Genomic DNA, 20,966 nt, shown 5'->3' on the forward strand with positions numbered 1-20,966 from the left:
TATTCATTGTGTACAGTAACAATATGGCAGTTTAAGCTTTCAATCATATTGAGGTACATACGACAAGCGTCAATCCCCTTTTAGGAACATTAAGGCATTGCATCAATTTTTATAAAACATATGTAAAATATGTCTTCAATTAATCAATTAATCATTGCTAAAAGTCAAACTGTTCGTAACAAGATTTGTTTACTCACAGTTCTTCTGAGCATTTATTATTGCACCAATACATTTTACTCATCTAGGGGTAAAGTACAAGGCAGTCAGTGGGCTGTTTATTTAGAACAGCCATGTTAGAAATTAACACAAGCGAGATGACCAATGATGTACTCTACCGTTCAAAAGTTTGGGGTCACTTAGAAATGTCCTTGTTTTTGAAAGAAAAGCAATTTTTTTTGTCCATTAAAGTAACATCAAATTGCTCAGAAATCCAGTGTAGACATTGTTTATGTTGTAAATGGCTACTGTAGCTGGAAATGGCAATTTATAATGGAATATCTACATAGACGTACAGAGGCCCATTATCAGCAACCATCAGTCCTGTGTTCCAATGGCACGTTGTGTTTGCTAATACAAGTTTATCATTTTAAAAGGCTAATTGATCATTAGAAAACCCTTTTGCAATTATGTTAGCACAGCTGAAAACTGTTGTGCTGATTAAAGAAACAATAAAACTGGCCTTCTTGAGACTAGTGGAGTATCTGGAGCATCAGCAATCGTGGGTTCGATTACAGGCTCAAAATGGCCAGAAACAAAGAACATTCTTCTGAAACTCGTCAGTCTATTCTTGTTCTGAGAAATGAAGGCTATTCCATGCGAGAAATTGCCAAGAAACTGAAGATCTCGTACAACGCTGTGTACTACTCCCTTCACAGAACAGCACAAACTGGCTCTAACCAGAATAGAAAGAGGAGTGGGAGGCCCCGGTGCACATGTGAGCAAGAGGACAAATACATTAGAGTGTCTAGTTTGAGAAACAGACGCCTCACAGGTCCTCAATGAAGCTGCCAGTTGAGGACCTGTGAGGCGTCTGTTTCTCAAACTAGACTACTTTCAGGGTGATGAACCATCTTACATTAAATTATAAAATACTGAATTTCCCCTTTAATGAAAATGATGTTGCATTTTTAGAGGATGTTCCTATTGTATAGTGAAGAAAAGTTGGTTTGTGTTACACCTGTGATGTTTGAACTGATGTCTAGTTTGAGAAACAGACGCCTCACAGGTCCTCAACTGACAGCTTCATTAAATAGTACCCGCAAAACACCAGTCTCAACATCAACAGTGAAGAGGCGACTCTGGGATGCTAACCTTCTAGGCAGAGTTGCAAAGAAAAAGCCATATCTCAGACTGGCCAATAAAAACAAAAGATGAAGATGGGCAAAAGAACACAGACACTGGACAGAGGAAGATTGGAAAAAAGTGTTATGGACAGACAAATCGAAGTTTGAGGTGTTGGGATCACAAAGAAGAACATTTGTGAGACGCAGACCAAATGAAAAGATGCTGGAGGAGTGCTTGATGCCATCTGTCAAGCATGGTGGAGGCAATGTGATGGTCTGGGGGTGCTTTGGTGGTGGTAAAGTGGGAGATTTGTACAGGGTAAAAGGGATCTTGAAGAAGGAAGGCTATCACTCAATTTTGCAACGCCATGCCATACCCTGTGGACGGCGCTTGATCTGAGCTAATTTCCTCCTACAACAGGACAATGCACAACTCCAAACTATGCAATAACTATTTAGGGAAGAAGCAGTCAGCTGGTTTTCTGTCTATAATGGAGTGGCCAGCACAGTCACCGGATCTCAACCCGATTGAGCAGTTGTGGGAGCAGCTTGACCGTATGGTACGTAAGAAGTGCCCATCAAGCCAATCCAACTTGTGAGAGGTGCTTCAGGAAGCATGGGTTGAAATCTCTTCAGATTACCTCAACAAATTGACAACTAGAATGACAAAGGTCTGCAAGGCTGTAATTGCTGCAAATGGAGGATTCTTTGATGAAAGGACACAATTATTATTTATATTAAAAATCATTATTTCTAACCTTGTCAATGACTACATTTCCTATTCATTTTGCTATATTTCCTATTCAAACTCATTTCATGTATGTTTTCATGGAAAACAAGGACATTTCTAAGTGACCCCAAACTTTTGAACGGTAATGTATATATACACATCATTGGAGATTACCCTTGATTCAAAGTGCTAATATTTTAAGTGTGTATACTAAGGCTTATTTAATTATGGCTCTGAATATTCCCATCTTTTCAAACAACACCAGAGATAAAATGTATTATTACCTACATTTCAACATCATGCACACAAATGTTATCTAACTAAATGTCCCAGTTACTTGAGCATGGCAGTTTGCTACAGCATTCATCATATATGTATACCCTATAAAGGCAAAGTGCACTATCTGCTTAAAATAATAAACTTCAAAATCTGACTTCAAAGTATTTTTCTGTCCAGACATACAGCAATTTCTGGTACTTCATGATATATTCTGACTAGCTTGTTCTTGTCAGGAAACTAAATGCCTTATTATCACATATTACACCAGGCCATTACAACAGATAAAACATTTTTTTTTACCACATTTTCAGATACTGCACTTTGCTTTTGCAGGGCAAAAAAATACACACAAAAAAAGGTAAACAGTTTTTTCTTGTGTGTGTATGTTGTTTCATACACAGTGTCTACAGGAGTATATCCAATATCTGTAGTCAAAAAGTATTATTGTTATTATTAAGTACAGTACAGTACAATACTGTAGGCCTTTTCTGCAATAGACGTGTATTTCGTTAGTGAGCTAATGGCAGGTTCTTGCATGTAAACAATAGCAACCCAACAATTCTACTTCCGCCTGATGTTGCGGGTCACCCTTGTAGACAGGTTGGTTTGCTTCATGGCTGCAAAAGACAGAGACATATAGAGAATGCTTCAAACAAGGCCTAAATACATATTGTCATTCCTTTTCTAGAAAATACTAGGCCTAAATACTACTATAAGAATGACTACCTTCAGAAGTGATCACACTAAAGTTGTCTCCTCGAACATGAGTTACACATCGTCTGCAAGGCTACACACATCTTGAGGCCTCCTACCTGAGAAGTCCAGCTTGTAGGCCTGTCCATTGACAGTGAAGGACATGGATCCATTGGAGTCCTGCTGGTACTGGTCTTCAATGTCAGCACTGGACACTGAGCTTGCACTGTCTTTGAAGGTGTGCCATCGCCCACTTTTCCCCCCAAACTGCCACTCTGGAGATCCACTCTGGCCCGCTGGGGACATCTTTATTCTCTGGAAAGCAGACGTCACTCGACCAGTTCTGTTCAATCAGAGAGACCGTTCCATTTACCTCAAGTAAATTATCAATACATTAAAATCAGCATATTCAAATAATGAGGGTTTTATCTATGGCACAGTCAATGTCTTCTCCTAAAGGGTAAATCCGTTCGATTGTGCTAGTACTTACAGATTTCCGCTTTGGGGTGGTTGGTACTTTGGACGACGGACAACTTTTCTCTTCCTCTTGCCGCTCACCTGTCTCATTTCTGACAAGCACACACACAAACAAATAATGAACAAAGAAACTAATAAGCAACGCAGAAAATGTAATCTTATTCACATACTTTCACTTTGCCAGTTACGTTGAGTCTTTCTGTTTTGAGTGAGTCACAGACATGAGTGAGTCACAGACTGGCATAAGCTTGGCATCGACCACAAGACGCTACAGAGGGTAGTACGTACTGCCCAGTACATCCAGGAGCTCTATAACAGGCGGTGTCAGAGGAACGCGCTAAAAATGTGTATACATACAGTGGGGGAAAAAAGTATTTAGTCAGCCACCAATTGTGCAAGTTCTTCCACTTAAAAAGATGAGAGAGGCCTGTAATTTTCATCATAGGTACACATCAACTATGACAGACAAATTGATTAAAAAAAATCCAGAAAATCACATTGTAGGATTTTTAATGAATTTATTTGCAAATTATGGTGGAAAATAAGTATTTGGTCACCTACAAACAAGCAAGATTTCTGGCTCTCACAGACCTGTAACTTCTTCTTTAAGAGGCTCCTCTGTCCTCCACTCATTACCTGTATTAATGGCACCTGTTTGAACTTGTTATCAGTATAAAAGACACCGGTCCACAACCTCAGAGTCACACTCCAAACTCCACTATGGCCAAGACCAAAGAGCTGTCAAATGACACCAGAAACAAAATTGTAGACCTGCACCAGGCTGGGAAGACTGAATCTGCAATAGGTAAGCAGCTTGGTTTGAAGAAATCAACTGTGGGAGCAATTATTAGGAAATGGAAGACATACAAGACCACTGATAATCTCCCTCAATCTGGGGCTCCACGCAAGATCTCACCCCGTGGGGTCAAAATGATCACAAGAACGGTGAGCAAAAATCCCAGAACCACACGGGGGGACCTAGTGAATGACCTGCAGAGAGCTGGGACCAAAGTAACAAAGCCTACCATCAGTAACACACTACGCCGCCAGGGACTCAAATCCTGCAGTGCAGACGTGTCCCCCTGCTTAAGCCAGTACATGTCCAGGCCCGTCTGAAGTTTGCTAGAGTGCATTTGGATGATCCAGAAGAGGATTGGGAGAATGTCATATGGTCAGATGAAACCAAAATATAACTTTTTGGTAAAAACTCAACTCGTCGTGTTTGGAGGACAAAGAATGCTGAGTTGCATCCAAAGAACACCATACCTACTCTGAAGCATGGGGGTGGAAACATCATGCTTTGGGGCTGTTTTTCTGCAAAGGGACCAGGACGACTGATCCATGTAAAGGAAATAATTAATGGGGCCATGTATCGCGAGATTTTGAGTGAAAACCTCCTTCCATCAGCAAGGGCATTGAAGATGAAACGTGGCTGGGTCTTTCAGCATGACAATGATCCCAAACACTCCGCCCGGGCAACGAAGGAGTGGCTTCGTAAGAAGCATTTCAAGGTCCTGGAGTGGCCTAGCCAGTCTCCAGATCTCAACCCCATAGAAAATCTTTGGAGGGAGTTGAAAATCCGTGTTGCCCAGCGACAGCCCCAAAACATCACTGCTCTAGAGGAGATCTGCATGGAGGAATGGGCCAAAATACCAGTAAGAGTGTGTGAAAACCTTGTGAAGACTTACAGAAAACGTTTGACCTGTGTCATTGCCAACAAAGGGTATATAACAAAGTATTGAGAAACTTTTGTTATTGACCAAATACTTATTTTCCACCATAATTTGCATATAAATTCATTAAAAATCCTACAATGTGATTTTCTGGATTTTTTTTCCTCATTTTGTCTGTCATAGTTGACGTGTACCTATGATGAAAATTACAGGCCTCTCTCATCTTTTTAAGTGGGAGAACTTGCACAATTGGTGGCTGACTAAATACTTTTTTTCCCCACTGTATATATATATATATATATACAGTGCCTTTGAGTTTTTCCACATTTTGTTACGTTACAGCCTTATTCTAAATGGATTGAATAAAAAAATGTCCTCAGCATTTACACACAATACCCCATAAGGACAAAGCGAAAACAGGTTTAAAGAAATGTTTGCAAATTTATTAAAAACAGAAATACCTTATTTACATACAGTACCAGTCAAAAGATGTGGACACCTACTCATTCAAATGTTTTTCTTTATTTTTACTATTTTCTACACTGTATAATAATAGTGAAGACATCAAAACTATGAAATAACACATATGGGATCATGTAGTAACCAAATAAAGTGTTAAACAAATCATTTTATATTTTAGATTCTTCAAAGTAGCCACCCTTTGCCTTTGCTTTGCACACTCTTGGCATTCTCTCAACCAGCTTCATGAGGTAGTCACCTGGAATGCATTTCAATTAACAGGTGTGCCTTGTTAAAGGTTAATTTGTGGAATTTCTTTCCTTCTTAATGCGTTTGAGCCAATCAGGTGGTATACAGAATATAGCCCTATTTGGTAAAAGACCAAGTCCATATTATGGCAAGAACAGCTCAAATAAGCAAAGAGAAACGACAGTCCATCATTACTTTAAGACATGAAGGTCAGTCAATCCGGAAAATGTCAAGAACTTTGAAAGTTTCTTCAAGTGCAGTCGCAAAAAACATCAAGCGCTATGATGAAACGGGCTCTCATGAGGACCGCCACAGGAATGGAAGACCCAGATTTACCTCTGCTGCAGAGGATAAGTTCATTAGAGTTACCAGCCTCAGAAATTGCAGCCCAAATAAATGCTTCACAGAGTTCAAGTAACAGACATCTCAACATCAACTTTTCAGAGGAGACCGCGTGAATCAGGCCTTCATGGTCGAATTGCTGCAAAGAAACCACTACTAAAGGACACCAATAAGAAGAAGAGACTTACTTGGGCCAAGAAACACAAGCAATGGACATTAGACCGGTGGAAATCTGTCCTTTGGTCTGATGAGTCCAAATTTGAGATTTTTGGTTCCAACCGCCGTGTCTTTGTGAGACGCAGAGTAGGTGAACGGATGATCTCCACGTGTGGTTCCCACCGTGAAGCATGGAGGAGGAGGGGTGATGGTGTGGGGGTGCTTTGCTGGTGACACGGTCAGTGATTTATTTAGAATTCAAGGCACACTTAACCAGCATGGCTACCACAGCATTCTGCAGCGATACGTCATCCCATCTGGTTTGCGCTTAGTGGGATTATTATTTGTTTTTCAACAAGACAATGACCCAACACATCTCCAGGCTGTGTAATGGCTATTTGACCAAGAAGGAGAGTGATGGAGTGCTGCATCAGATGACCTGGCCTCCACAATCACCTGACCACAACCCAATTGACATGGTTTGGGATGAGTTGGACCGCAGAGTGAAGGAAAAGCAGCCAACAAGTGCTCAGCATATGTGGGAACTCCATCAAGACTGTTGGAAAAGCATTCCAGGTGAAGCTGGTTGAGAGAATGCCAAGAGTGTGCAAAGCTGTCATCAAGGCAAAGGGTGGCTACTTTGAAGAATCTAAAATATATTTTGATTTGTTTAACACTTTTTTGGTTACTACATGATTCCATGTGTCATTTCATAGTTTTGATGTCTTCACTATTATTCTACAATGTAGAAAACAGTAAAAATAAAGAAAAAACCTTGAATGAGTAGGTGTGTCCAAACTTTTGACTGGTACTGTAAGTATTCAGACCCTTTACTATGAGACTCGAAATTGAGCTCAGGTGCATCCTGTTTCCATTGATCATCCTTGAGATGTTTCTACAACTTGATTGGAGTCCACCTATGGTAAATTCAATTGATTGGACATGATTTGGAAATGTACCTTTCTATATAAGGTCCCACAGCTGACAGTGCATGTCAGAGCAAAAACCAAGCCACGAGGTCGAAGGAATTGTCCGTACAGCTCCGAGACAGGATTGTGTCGTAGGCAGAGATCTGGGGAAGGGTACCAAAACATTTCTGCAGCATTGAAGGTCCCCAAGAACACCAATCAGGCCTTTATGGTAGAGTGGTCAGACGGAAGCCACTCCTCAGTAAAAGGCACATGACAGCCCTCTTGGAGTTCACTAAAAGGTACCTAAAGACTCTCAGACTATGAGAAACAAGATTCTCTGGTCTGATGAAACCAAGACTGAACTCTTTGGCCTGAATGCCAAGCGTCACGTCTGGAGGAAACCTGGCACCATCCCTACGGTGAAGCATGGTGGTGGCAGCATCATGCTGTGGGGATGTTTTTCAGTGGCAGGGACTGGGAGACTAGTCAGGATCGAGGGAAAGATGAACGAAGCAAAGTAAAGAGAGATCCTTGATGAAAACCTGCTCCAGAGCACTCAACCTCAGACTGGGGCGAAGGTTCACCTTCCAATAGGACAACGACCCTAAGCACACAGCCAAGACAACGCAGGAGTGGCTTCGGGACTGGCCCAGCCAGAGCCCGGACTTGAACCCGATCGAACATCTCTGGAGAGACCTGAAAATAGCTGTGCAGCGACGCTCCCCATCCAACCTGACAGAGCTTGAGAGGATCTGCAGAGAAGAATGGGAGAAACTCCCCAAATACTGGTGTGCCAAGCTTGTAGCGTCATACCCAAGAAGACTCAAGGCTGTAATCGCTGCCAAAGGTGCTTCAACAAAGTACTGAGTAAAGGGTCTGAATACTTATGTAAATGTGATATTTCAGTTTTTAATTTTTTATAAATTAGCAAACATTTCTAAAAACCTGTTTTTGCTCTGTCATTATGGGGTAATGTGTGTAGATTAATGTGGGGGAAAAACAATGTTAGAATAAGGCTGTAACCTAACAAAATGTGGAAAAAGTGAAGGTGTCTGAATACTTTCCGAAGGCATTGTATCGCCTCGTTATTGTTATTTTATTGTATTACTATTTCCTTTCCTTTTCTTTAGCAAATGTTTCATACTTTTTAACTCATTGTTGGGAAAGGGCTCATAAGTAAGTATTTCACAGTAAAGTCTATACCAGTTGTATTGGGCGCATGTGACAAATAAAAATGGATTGATTTGATTTGACATTAAAGTTTTAATGTCAACATTGGCGTAATGTCAATATAAGCATTTGTCTTAGGTTTCTTTCAGTCTGACTCACGTCTGAATCGGATCTCGAAGGTATCGGAGCCGATGTTGAACGTGAGAGAACCGTTATGGTTGCTTTGGAATTTCTTCTCGATCTCAGAACTCTGGATGGGGCCTGGGTTTCCCTTGGGATCCTGAGAGAAAAAACAAACTATCTTCCTGTCACTCAATAATGGTTTCTGTGACACTTTTTTTTCTCTCAATAACATTACATGTCATATGATATTACGTTTATAAGCTTAATTAAGTCTGGAGTAGAGGATTCCAGAGTTCCAAAATATGTTTCCATGGTTCAGTTTACTTCCTGAATTGACTGAATTGAAATGGATGGAATTGACCTCAACCCTGGTATCTTCCAAAGTTCAGCTTCTTAAGATAACGGTACACTTGGGGTTGTTGCCTAGTCTTCTGCTGTACCTTTTCTCCATACTTGGTCCAGCCTTTGCTATTAGAGTAGAACCAGATCCATTCTGTTTGCTGACCATCCAAACGCCTCACCCTCAGATTCTTCTTACCGCGGACTCTGATCGCCTTGAAATCAATACTCACTGCCCTACAGAGAGAGAGAGAGAATAGAGAGAGACAGAGACAGACAGAGGGGGAGAGAATGCGTCTCAATTACCAAAAGTATTCTTTCAAAGTCCTTGAAAGACTTTTGATCAGTCAACCAAACCATATTTGTCTGTATATATAGTATATACAGACAATGTATGTAGGCCCATCTGGCTCTGAACTAAACTAATACCACCAGGTGTACTTCCTCTTACCCATAGGGGGTGTTGTAGATATTGATGCCCTTGGTGTTGGGTTGGGAGTACTGTGCCTCCAGGATGTGATCGTTGGCTATGTCCTTCCAACCATGTCCATCGTCCAACTGCCATTTGTAGGGCCCGCTAAAGTCAAGCTGAGTCCCTGACAGGGTGGCACAAAATGGATACTAGTAAATTATACTCCCAACACACTCATTCATTGCATCCATACATATCTCTATTCATGGTCACAAACATATTAGCTTGATTATGCCATTGTTGGACTTGGTCAATGAACATTTCTAAACGTTTCAAGGTTTATGGATTGAATGGAAGCAAACTATTTTTTTCTCTTGTCCCATCGCTGCAACTCCCGTACGGACTCGGGAGAGGCAAAGGTCGAGAGCCATGCGTCCTCCGAAACACGACCCTGCCAAGCCGCACTGCTTCTTGACACACTGCTCGCTTAACTCGGAAGCAAGCCGCACCAATGTGTCGGAGGAAACACCGTACAACTGGCGACCGTGTAAGCGTGCATGCGCCCGGCCTGCCACAGGAGTCACTAGAGCGCGATGGGACAAGGACATCCCGGCCTGCTAAACCCTCCCCTAACCCGGACAACGCTGTGTGCCGCCTCATGAGTCTCCCGGTCTCGGCCAGCTGCGAAACAGCCCGGACCGAACCCGGGTCTGTAGTGATGCCTCAAGCACTGCGATGCAGTGCCTTAGACCGCTGCACCACTCGGGAGGCCGAATGGAAGCAAACTTGTCGACTCCCTCCCTCCCTCACTTGACCCTATTACAGCCTAGTACACGTCTCACCTCTAGATGAAGACCTTTCCCTGGCCCCGTCTCTGCTCGCTCCAGATAAAGACCTCCTCCTGTCCCTCCTTCCACCTCTTCCTCTCCCTCCAGATGAAGACCTCCTCCTTTCTCTCCTCCCACCACCTCCATCTCTGTCAGAGGAGGAGCTGGGGTGCTTGAGGCGACACTTGGTCCCATTGCGACAGTTGCCTTTCAGGGCGTATTTGCAGACGTGTAGGTAGTGGCACCTTTTCCCATCCTGGCAGTGACCACTGTTGTAGAACCTGCAAGGCTCTTCCTGATCCTGATCAAATATAACATAATCAATCAAACTGAAATAGATATGACAGTATGAATTACACAGAATATATCTTAACTATAAGTCTTTGGATAAAACCATCCGCTAAATTACCATATTACATGATATCATATTGTTCACACTTTTCTTTTTAGAAGGATTTATATGGGGTGCCATTTGTAAAGTTGAACAGGTAATTTGTACAGGCTATTTTATTTATTTTTTACATCTAAATGTTTAATTTGAGCTCCAGATCGTATCTACTAAAATAGTAGCTTGATATATTGACAGGCTTAGTTCTGGCCTTCTGACACTGGGCTGAGGTAGATGGAGTGTGCCCCTGACGGTTTCCTGCTGCATCACTGTCTGATTCCTCTTCTGTAGCACTACTCTCAGAGTTACTCTCAGAGCAGCTGAAGTCCTCCTGGTAGCTATTCCCTTGACTAGGGTCTGGACAGGGAAAATAGAATAGAATAGAATAGAACAATAGGAAATAGAAGAGAAGCTGTTTTTACAGTGTGATATTGGACCAGTGTGATATCAAATTGTGTTTTGTAAACTGTAAAAAAAATCCTGTAATTGTCACGGTAAATAACTGTATAATCAATAGTAACACACTGTATAAGCTGAATACAGTAGGCTACCGTAAATTACATTGCATTGTAGGGAAAAATTAAATGACTGGGAAATATTTTAAGTATTTTGTACCGTAAAGAATGCTACGTAAAACACAGTAGCAGTTCACTTACTGTATTTGGGAATATTCAAAATAGAATGTCACACAAAAAGCAAATGGGCAACAAAATCAAAGCACGTCCTCTGAAGCAAGAGAGAAAACGTTTTTGCAAATTATAATACATTTTATATTTTATTCCTAGTTAATTGTTACCTGTTTTGTTATATTATATGCATTACTTTGTTTATGGCAGTACTGTTTTATATTATACAAAAAATATACAATCAGAAAGGCACATCATACAAATAAATCAGTTTCCATTGTTAAAAGTAAACCACAAAAATAGGAGCTACATGTAAAACGTAGGGCCCTTGTGGAAATTAGGTGAATTACAACATCACTTCGCCTGAATTCAAACAACTCTCCTCCTTCCCTCCCACACAATAGATTACAGTACCAGTAATGGATTCCAGCCAGTGAGTTGCGGTGAAGAGAAGTGGACAGCTCGTGAGTTCTCTGAAGCCAAGCTACAAGTTGCTCCATGTTTCAGCTGTATTTGTGCGTGCATAATATGAGTGAGTATTTTCAATGTGATGTATACTGAGTGTACAAAACACTAGGAACACCAGCTTTTTCCAGGTGAATCCAGGTGAAAGCTATGATCCCTTATTGATGTCATCTGTTAAAGCTACAATATGTAACTTTTTTGGGGACCCGACCAAATTCACATAGAAATGTGTGTTATTGATCTTTCATTCGCATTGAAAGCAAGTCTAAGAAGCGGTAGATCTGTTCTATGTGTGCTATTTCTATGGTTCTCGTTCTTAAGTTTTGTTTTTGCGTCTTTTCCTTTCAGTTTTGTACACCAGCTTCAAACAGCTGAAAATACAATATTTTTGGTTATGGAAAATATATTTCACAGCGGTTTAGATGGTACAATGATTATGTACACTATACTTGCTTGTTTAGGTCACATAAATTGAGATTTGGCAAACTATTCAAATTTTAGCAATCAGGAAATGGCGTTGCGATTTTTGCATAGTGCATCTTTAAATTGAGACATGGATTGTGTATGTGTGCCATTCTGAGGGTGAATGGGCAAGACAAAAGATTGAAGTGCCTTTGAATGGGGTACGGTAGTAGGTGCCAGGCGCACCGGTTTGAGCGTGTCAAGAACTGCAACGCTGCTGAGTTTTTCACGCTCAACAGTTTCCCGTGTGTATCAAGAATGGTCCACCACCCAAAGGACATCCAGCCAACTTGACACAACTGTGGGAAGCATTGGAGTCAACATGGGCCAGCATCCCTGTGGAACACTTGACACCTTGTAGAGTCCATGCCCCGACGAATTAAGGCTCTTCTGAGGGCAAAAAGGGATGCAACTCAATATTAGGAAGGTGTTCCTAATGGTTTGTACACTCAGTGTATGTATTTATGTAAAAACTAGGGACCACAATATAAATAAGTCCTCGAATTCATAGTGCAATCCCAGTCACTTTTTAAAATATTTGTACTGTGTGTATATGTATAATTTCATTGTATATTACATGCTGTTGGGGGGGGGGAGAACTTTGTAAGATAATTATGTGCATTGTCATTATTAGCTTCCTAGCCAGTTAGCCAGGCTAACTAGCTACCTTTCCCCTGTGTCATACACTCTCTGTATTTTAGTCGTGATTGTGCCTTACTTGTAAGATGGTAATAGCTTTGTTAAAGTAGTTCCATTCTATGTAGAGTTCCTGTTATACTGTACTGCCTGCTCACTATTGCAGCAGCTTAATAACCATGTATAGCATGTTTAAGTTGGTTAATGAGCACTCTCGCTCTGTCCGCCATTAACTTGGTTTAGTGACAGTTTTCTCACTGTGCGGTGATCACGTGTACTCTCGGGCCACATTATACTTCACAGTCTATGTCAGCACATTGGATCTGTGTTATGTAGCAGTAAAGACAGCAGATTTATCCTGCTATTGTCATTCATATTTTTATATGCTGCATTATCATTCAGTTAAGTCAAGTTGTGTCTGTGTATAGCCTTACCCCTTTTACACATGATTGTGTATTATAATGTGTAGTTTATTTTCTACCCTTGTAGAACCACTATCCACAGTTATTACTGGTCTGTGTGTGTGTGTGGATCTTCAATAAACCCTCTTAATCTGGAAATACTGCCTCCTCAATGTTTTGGACGGACATTCTGTAGTGGTTACTACCTAATACCAGCACCTACGTTTTGCCCTATTTTAATGGTCCTTTGAATCTACAACCTAGCCAAATTTGCAGTCTGCAATTCGGGGCTTTTCTTGATGTGGTCGTTCCTTGATATCAGGAAACGCTCATTGGTGCCTGCCATTGGTCAGTTCCGGTGTTATGAGACAGATTGTTTCTCGACACAGATGATTTGTTTACATAGCTGGGTAGGATAACTAACGTGGCAGGTTAGGATCATTAACGTGGCAGGTTAGGATCATTAACGTGGCAGGTTAGGAAAAGGGTTAGGGTTAGGCTTAGCTACAATGCTACAGTTGTCAACAACTGTTGTCCCCGACGCGAATGAAGCGACCATGGACCAATGGCGAGCATCAATGGGTGTAACTTGATATCAACAAACGCCGATATCAGAAAACGCCCCTAATTGCGGTCTGCAATTACACCCTTCTCGCTGAACTGGAGGAGCATGTATTACTCCAGCCGCACACAAGCCTAAGATCACCATGTGCAATGCCAAGATTCGTCTGGAATGGTGTAAAGCTCGCCGCCATTGACTCTAGAGCAGTGGAAATGCGTTCTCTGGAGTGATGAATCACGCTACACCATCTGGCAGTCCAACGGACTAATCTGGGTTTGGCGGATGCCAGAAGAACGCTACCTGCCCCAATGCATAGTTCCAACTGTAAAGTTTGGTGGATGAGGAATAATGGTCTGGGGCTGTTTTTCATGGTTCGGGCTAGGCCCCTTAGTTCCAGTGAAGGGAAATCTTAACACCACAGCATACAATGATGCTTCCAACTTTGTGGCAATAGTTTGGGGAATGCCCTTTCCTGTTTCAGCATGACAATGCCCCCGTGCACAAAGTGAGGTCCACACAGAAATAGTTTGTCGAGATCGATGTGGAAGAACTTGACTGGCCTGCACAGAGCCCTGACCTCAACCCTATCGAACACCTTTGGGATGAAGAGTGGAGGCTGTTATAGCAGCAAAGGGTGGACCAGGTGTCCACATCCTTTTGGTAATGTAGTGTAGCTGCGTTTAGGCATCCTTCCTTGTTTATAGTCTACCAGTCTAATTTTAAGTCTACCAGAAATGAAAGTGAAAGCATGTTAGAATTTCCAAGAAACAAAATCCTACTATTATAGTAACTTTACCATAAAGACATCATACCTGAGAACAAAGTAAACATAGAAACGTGAGTTTTATATAAAACGCCTAAATTAACTTTAACGTGTTGTCAAGTCGGCTAGGAACTATTGAATCATAGCCGTCCGTCCGACACGAAACAACAACAATTCACGCATCATACCGCTTGATATGAAACATAAATATTACAAGGGAAGGGGATATAATAAAAGAAAACATTGTAAGGAAATAATCGAATCAGTTCATATTTAATGCGTCTTACCATTTACGTTGCTGGACGCCATGGGGAGAATAGTAATGGCTTTCGTTTTCCATTGAATAGCCTGCACACCAGTAAAGCTCGCTCAATCAGTTTACATTAGGGACAGGTCGAAAGTTAAGGGGCGGGGGTTGTCAAACTTTTTTATTTTGCTTTGGGGAGGGTTGTGTGTTTTTTTTAATTGGGCACAGGGGATGGTAGTGCGTTTTTTCCCCCTAGGTTTACATTCGCTCTTTTGCTATTTTTACTATATAATTCCTCCATCTTAGCCAAATGTCCCCATCTGCTTGCATGCGCCTCCCCTATAATCATGGTGTGTTGGTACTTCCCTTATGCACTACCCTTTTCCTTGCACTAACTTTGATTATAAACTGGGTGGTTCTTGCCCTGAACGCATATCAGACCATATACCACAGGTATGACAAAACATTACTTTTTACTCTTCTAATTATAAAAATAATAATAATAATATGCCATTTAGCAGACGCTTTTATCCAAAGCGACCCATACATTTTTACGTATGGGTGGTCCCAGGGATAGAACCCACTACCCTGGCGTTACAAGCACCATGCTCTACCAATTGAGCTACAGAGGACCAATTCTAATTATGTTGGTAACCAGTTTATAATAGCAATAAGGCACCTCTGGGGTTTGTGATATTTGGCCAATATACCACGGCTAAGTGCTGTATCCAGGTACTCCGCGTTGTGTCATGCTTAAGAACAGCACTTAGCCATTGGCCATATACTGTACACAGCCCCTTATTGCTTAATTATAAACTGGGTGGTTAGAGCCCTGAATGCTGATTGGCTGAAAGCAGTGGTATATCAGACCATATACCAGGGGTATGACAAAACATTTATTTTTACCCTTCTAATTATGTTGGTAACCAGTTTATAATAGCAATAAGGCACCTCAGGAGTTTGTGGTATATCAAATCAAATGTTATTTGTCACATGCGCCGAATACAACAGGTGTAGACCTTACCGTGAAATGCTTACAAGCCCTTAACCAACAATGCAGTTCAAGAAATAGAGTTAACAAAATATTTACTAAATACACTAAAGTAAAAAATAAAAAGTAACACAATAAAATTACATAACAATAACAAGGCTATATACAGGGGGTACCGGTACTGAGTCAATGTGCAGGGGTACAGGTTAGTCTAGGTAGTTTGTTGGGGGTAAAGTGACTATTCATACAGTTGAAGTCGGAAGTTTACATACACCTTAGCCAATGTCACGCCCTGACTCAAGGGACTTGTATTTGTTGAGTCAGGGTGTGTATTTTCTGTGTTGTGTTTGGCTTTGTTGATTGTCTATGTTAGATTCTAGTATGTCTAGATCTATGTTGGCCTGTGTGGTTCCCAATCAGAGGCAGCTGTCGCTCGTTGTCTCTGATTGGGGACCATACTTAGGCAGCCTTTTGGCACCTGTTAGTTATGGGATCTTGTTCCGTGTAAGGTATGTTGGTTGTTTGCTACCTTGGACTTCATGTTTCGTTTCATTTGTTATTTTGTCGTTGTGGTGTTTATTCTATATAAATAAACATGTACGCATATCACGCTGCGCCTTGGTCAGTCCCGTTCATAAACGATCGTGACAGCCAAATACATTTAAACTCAGTTTTTCACAATTCCTGACATTTAATCCTAGTAAAAATTCCCTGTCTTAGGTCAGTTAGGATCACCACTTTATTTTAAGAATGTGAAATGTCAGAATAATAGTAGAGAGAATGATTTATTTCAGAATGTATTTATTTCATCACATTCCAAGTGGGTCAGAAGTTTACATACACTCAATTAGTATTTGGTAGCATTGTCTTTCAATTGTTTAACTTGGGTCAAATGTTTCGGGTAGCCTTCCTCAAGCTACCCACAATAAGTTGGGTGAATGTTGGCCCGTTCTTACTGACAGAGCTGGTGTAACTGAGTCAGGTTTGTAGGCCTCCTTGCTCGCACACGCCTTTTCAGTTCTGCCACAAATCTTCTATAGGATTGAGGTCAGGGCTTTGTGATGGCCACTCCAATACCTTGACTTTGTTGTCCTTAACCATTTTGCCACAATTTTGGAAGTATGCTTGGGGTCATTGTCCATTTGGAAGACCCATTTGCGACCAAGCTTTAACTTCCTGACTGATGTCTTCAGATGTTGCTTCAATATATCCACATCATTTTCCTTCCTCATGATGCCATCTATTTTGTGAAGTGCACCAGTCCCTCCTGCAGCAAAGCACCCCCACAGCATGATGCTGCCACCCCTGTGCTTCACGGTTGGGATGGTGTTCTTCGCTTGCAAATACCCCCCTTTTCCTCCAAACATAACGATGGTCATTATGGCCAATCAGTTCTATTTTCGTTTCATCAGACCAGAGGGCATTTCTCCAAAAAGTAAGATCTTTGTCCCCATGTGCAGCTGCAAACCGTAGTCTGGCTTTTTTATGGCGGTTTTGGAGCAGTGGCTTCTTCCTTGCTGAGCAGCCTTTCAGGTTATGCCGATATAGGACTCGTTTTACTGTGCATATAGATACTTTTGTACCTGTTTCCTCCAGCATCTTCACAAGGTCCTTTGCTGCTGTTCTGGGATTGATTTGCACTTTTCACACCAAAGTACGTTAATCTCTAGGAGACAGAACGCGTCTCCTTCCTGAGCGGTATGATGGCTGCGTGGTCCCATGGTGTTTAAACTTGCGTACTATTGTTTGTACAGATGAACGTGGTACCTTCAGGCATTTGGAAATTGCTCCCAAAGATGAACCAGACTTGTGGAGGTCTACAATTTTTTTTTCTGAGGTCTTGGCTGATTTCTTTTGATTTTCCCATGATGACAAGCAAAGAGGCACTGAGTTTGAAGTTAGGCCTTGAAATACATCCACAGGTACACCTCCAATTGACTCAAATGATGTCAATTAGCCTATTAGAAGCTTCTAAAGCCATGACATCCTTTTCTGGAATTTTCCAAGCTGTTTAAAGGCACATTCAACTTAGTGAATGTACACTTCTGACCCACTGGAATTGTGATACAGTGAAATAATCTGTCTGTAAACAATTGTTGGAAGAATTACTTGTGCCTGGATTAGGACCTGTGCCGCTTTCTGTGTAAGGTAGGGTCGTACTCTACAAATGTTGTAGAGCATGAACCTGCAGGATTGGGTCACCGCTTTGATGTTAGCGGAGAACGACAGGGTGTTGTCCAGGGTCACGCCAAGGACAACACCAATGATCGAAGCTTGGCTGTCATTTGACAAATAAAAACATTCTCACACTTTTGTCCATAATAATCTCATCATGTAGTAGGCTATACCCGCACTGTATCTGCAAGCTGTTGACTAGAGTGCACCTGCCAATATCAGAGTGGGCACATTCGCTATACCTAAGCAACATTCTTGTGACAAAACCATCAGTTGGCCTAGAGTTGAAAATGTGATGGAAACCCATTTAACTTGTAATTTTTATGTATTTACACACAGACTTTTATCTAGAAACACAACTCTGATGTGAAAATGCGCATATTGCTTTTATGCAGATTTGGAATATTTGCATGAAAATCTGTAAATTGGATGGAAACCTAGCTATAGACACCCTAAAGCAGTGGTCACCAACCTTTTCTGAGTCTAGATTACTTTCGTAGTCAAAAAGCAAGCAGAGATCTACCACTCAGATTTATTTTTAAACATGACTTAAACAATGTAATATTAACCTAATAAAAACAGTTGTGTAGGAATGATGTTTGGGCAGTAGGCCTAACGCTTTGAACACACCAACTGGGTCATTGCATAAAATAGTATGCAGCATCATCTAGATATGTGTGCAACAAAAGTTGAACATTCACCTTCTGCTACCATTTCTGTCAACCCGTTTACACATACAATTTGACGCATAAATTCGATAAATCCAACGTCTGCACCACACAGAATGCACTGCAACTGCCTCTGCAACGCAATGCTGTAAGGCAAACGCAGCGTTCCATTGGAAATGAATGTACTTCTGGTGTACCAAAACCCAATGAGACAGTCAGTGTGTTCGAGGTGTAACGCTTTTTGTTGGTCGTTGGCACATCCGGTGGGTGGTTGTTTGAATAAATACAAAATATCTCAGTTGGTGTAGCACTTGGGAGGCACTGCGGACCATACATTGAAATAATTTGCTTTTTTATTTTACTGAACTGATGGTACCTGCGTTTGATGGTCATGGTGCTTCAAGACAACTGGGAACTGGAAAAAAACGAGGTCAAATCATGACATCAGTGAATTTCAGGTCGGAAAATCGAAGCTCTAGAAAGATTTCCGAGTTAAATTCCGAGTTGGATGACCGTTCAAAACGATTTTTCCCAGTCGGGTCTGAATCAAGTGCACCTACCTCCAACACGTCTTTTAACGTTGGGTTTTCTACAGAAATGTTTGGTGATCGACCGGTTGGCGACCACTGTCCTAAAGACTGGCAAGAGCGCTAGTCCAGTCATTGTCACTTTGATTACGCCAGCACATCCTGGGTCACCAGCAACCCCGAACATCTAAAGAAAAAGCTACAGACAACCCAAAACAAGAAGAATTGTACTTAACCCCCCCCCCCCCCCACCCCCAAAAAATTCATCTGGAGGTCGAGCATTCTATTGTCTGTATCTCTTTAATGTGTCTGTATCTATGTAATTGTATACACTCAGTGTACAAAACATTAGGAACACCTGCTCTTTCCATGACATAGACTGACCAGGTGAAAGCTGTGATTCCTTATTGATGTCACTTGTTAAATCCACTTCAATCAGTGTAGATGAAGGGGAGGAGACAGGTTAAAGAATGATTTTTAACCCTTGAGACATGTATTGTGTATGTGTGCCATTCAGAGGGTGAATGGGCAAGACAAAATATTTAAGTGCCTTTGAAAAAGGTATGGTAGTAGGTGCCTAGCGCACCGGTTTGAGAGTGTCAAGAACTGCAACGCTGCTGGGTTCAGTTTCCATGTGTATCAAGAATGGTCCACCACCCAAAGGACATCCAGCCAAATTGACACAACTGTGGGAAGCATTGGAGTCAACATGGGCCAGCATCCCTGTGTACCGATTTCGGCACATTGCAGAGTCCATGCTCCGACAAATTGAGGCTCTTCTGAGGCCAAAACGGGGTGCAACTCAATATTAGGAAGGTGTTCCTAATGTTTTATACACTCAGTGTATGTATTTATGTAAAAACTAGGGACCACAATAGAAATAAATTCCCGAATTCATAGTGCAATCCCGGTCATTTTTTAAAATATTTGTACTGTGTGTATATGTATAATTTTTTTAAACTGAAAAATCAAATCAGTCAATCAATCCAAACTGTGCAGCGGCCATTTGATGAATGGAAAGATACATATGTTACAAAACAGCCAAGCCTTAGACATTGGGTAGGCCTACAAAGTAGGGAGGGATGTATTTTCTGTTTGTCGAGATTGACATAGTCTATTTATCGTGGTGTTGAAAACGCAAACCATGATATTGGAGTGCCCGAAGTCGGTATGCTTTGTTTATTGGTTGTGTGGTGCATTGGCACAGAAAGCTGTTGGTGGACAATTAGTTGCATTTATATATATAGTACCAGTCAACTTTGGACACACCTACTCATTCCAGGGGTTTTCTTTATTTTTACTATTTTCTACATTGTAGAATAATAGTGAAGACATCAAAACTATGAAATAACACATTTGGAATCATGTAGTAACCAGAAAAGTGTTAAACAAATCAAAATATATTTGAGATTCTTCAAATAGCCACCCTTTGCCTTGATGACAGCTTTGCACATTTACGTCATTCAGCAGACGCTTTCATCCAGAGCGACTTACAGTTAGTGAGAGCATTCATTTTCATACTGGCCCCCAGTGAGAAACGAACTCACAACCCAGGCGTTGCAAGCGCCATGCTCTACCAACTGAGCTACACGGGGCCTTATTATTCTACGACGTAAAAAATTGTACAAATAAAGAAAACCCTTGAATGAGTAGTCCAAACTTTTGACTGGTAGTATATATAAAAAATGCCATAAAAATGTTGAATCTGATTTCCCCGTTATAGTATAATAACAATGGCAACAGATAATGTGAAAAACCCTAACCTGGGAACGAAAGAAATCATAGTTAGGTTACTTTGATTGGCCTATAGCCTACGGACGAGTAATCTAATTAGTAGAATTACAGAACAACGTTTTTTCTATTATATTTTAATTGGAATACAATACTTGGGTGGCAAATTATTTTGGAAAATGATAACTTCAAGCCTCCTAC

At 41.3% G+C, this 20,966-nt stretch overlaps 1 protein-coding gene across 2 annotated transcripts; it reads right to left on the minus strand.

Annotated features, from left to right (window-relative positions):
• Positions 1–1,951: 1,951 nt before the first annotated feature.
• Positions 1,952–14,811, minus strand: LOC311129458 (uncharacterized protein). 2 transcript variants are annotated; one of them, XM_084161748.1, is made up of 9 exons: positions 14,714–14,811; positions 10,708–10,868; positions 10,139–10,424; positions 9,336–9,480; positions 8,986–9,121; positions 8,582–8,702; positions 3,476–3,554; positions 3,105–3,328; positions 1,952–2,909 (listed from the first exon to the last, which is right to left on the minus strand). In XM_084161748.1, the coding sequence occupies exons 1-9, from the start codon at positions 14,733–14,735 to the stop codon at positions 2,854–2,856; spliced, it is 1,230 nt and encodes a 409-aa protein (XP_084017874.1). In that variant the 5' UTR covers positions 14,736–14,811; the 3' UTR covers positions 1,952–2,853. The 2 variants fall into 2 exon arrangements, with proteins under 2 accessions (XP_084017874.1, XP_084017875.1); XM_084161749.1 differs by having other exon boundaries at positions 1,953–2,909; positions 10,723–10,868; positions 14,714–14,789.
• Between the last annotated feature and the right edge of the window lie 6,155 nt (positions 14,812–20,966).

This window comes from Coregonus lavaretus (assembly GCF_964263955.1).
Source record: "Coregonus lavaretus genome assembly, chromosome: 5".
NCBI lineage: Eukaryota > Metazoa > Chordata > Actinopteri > Salmoniformes > Salmonidae > Coregonus > Coregonus lavaretus.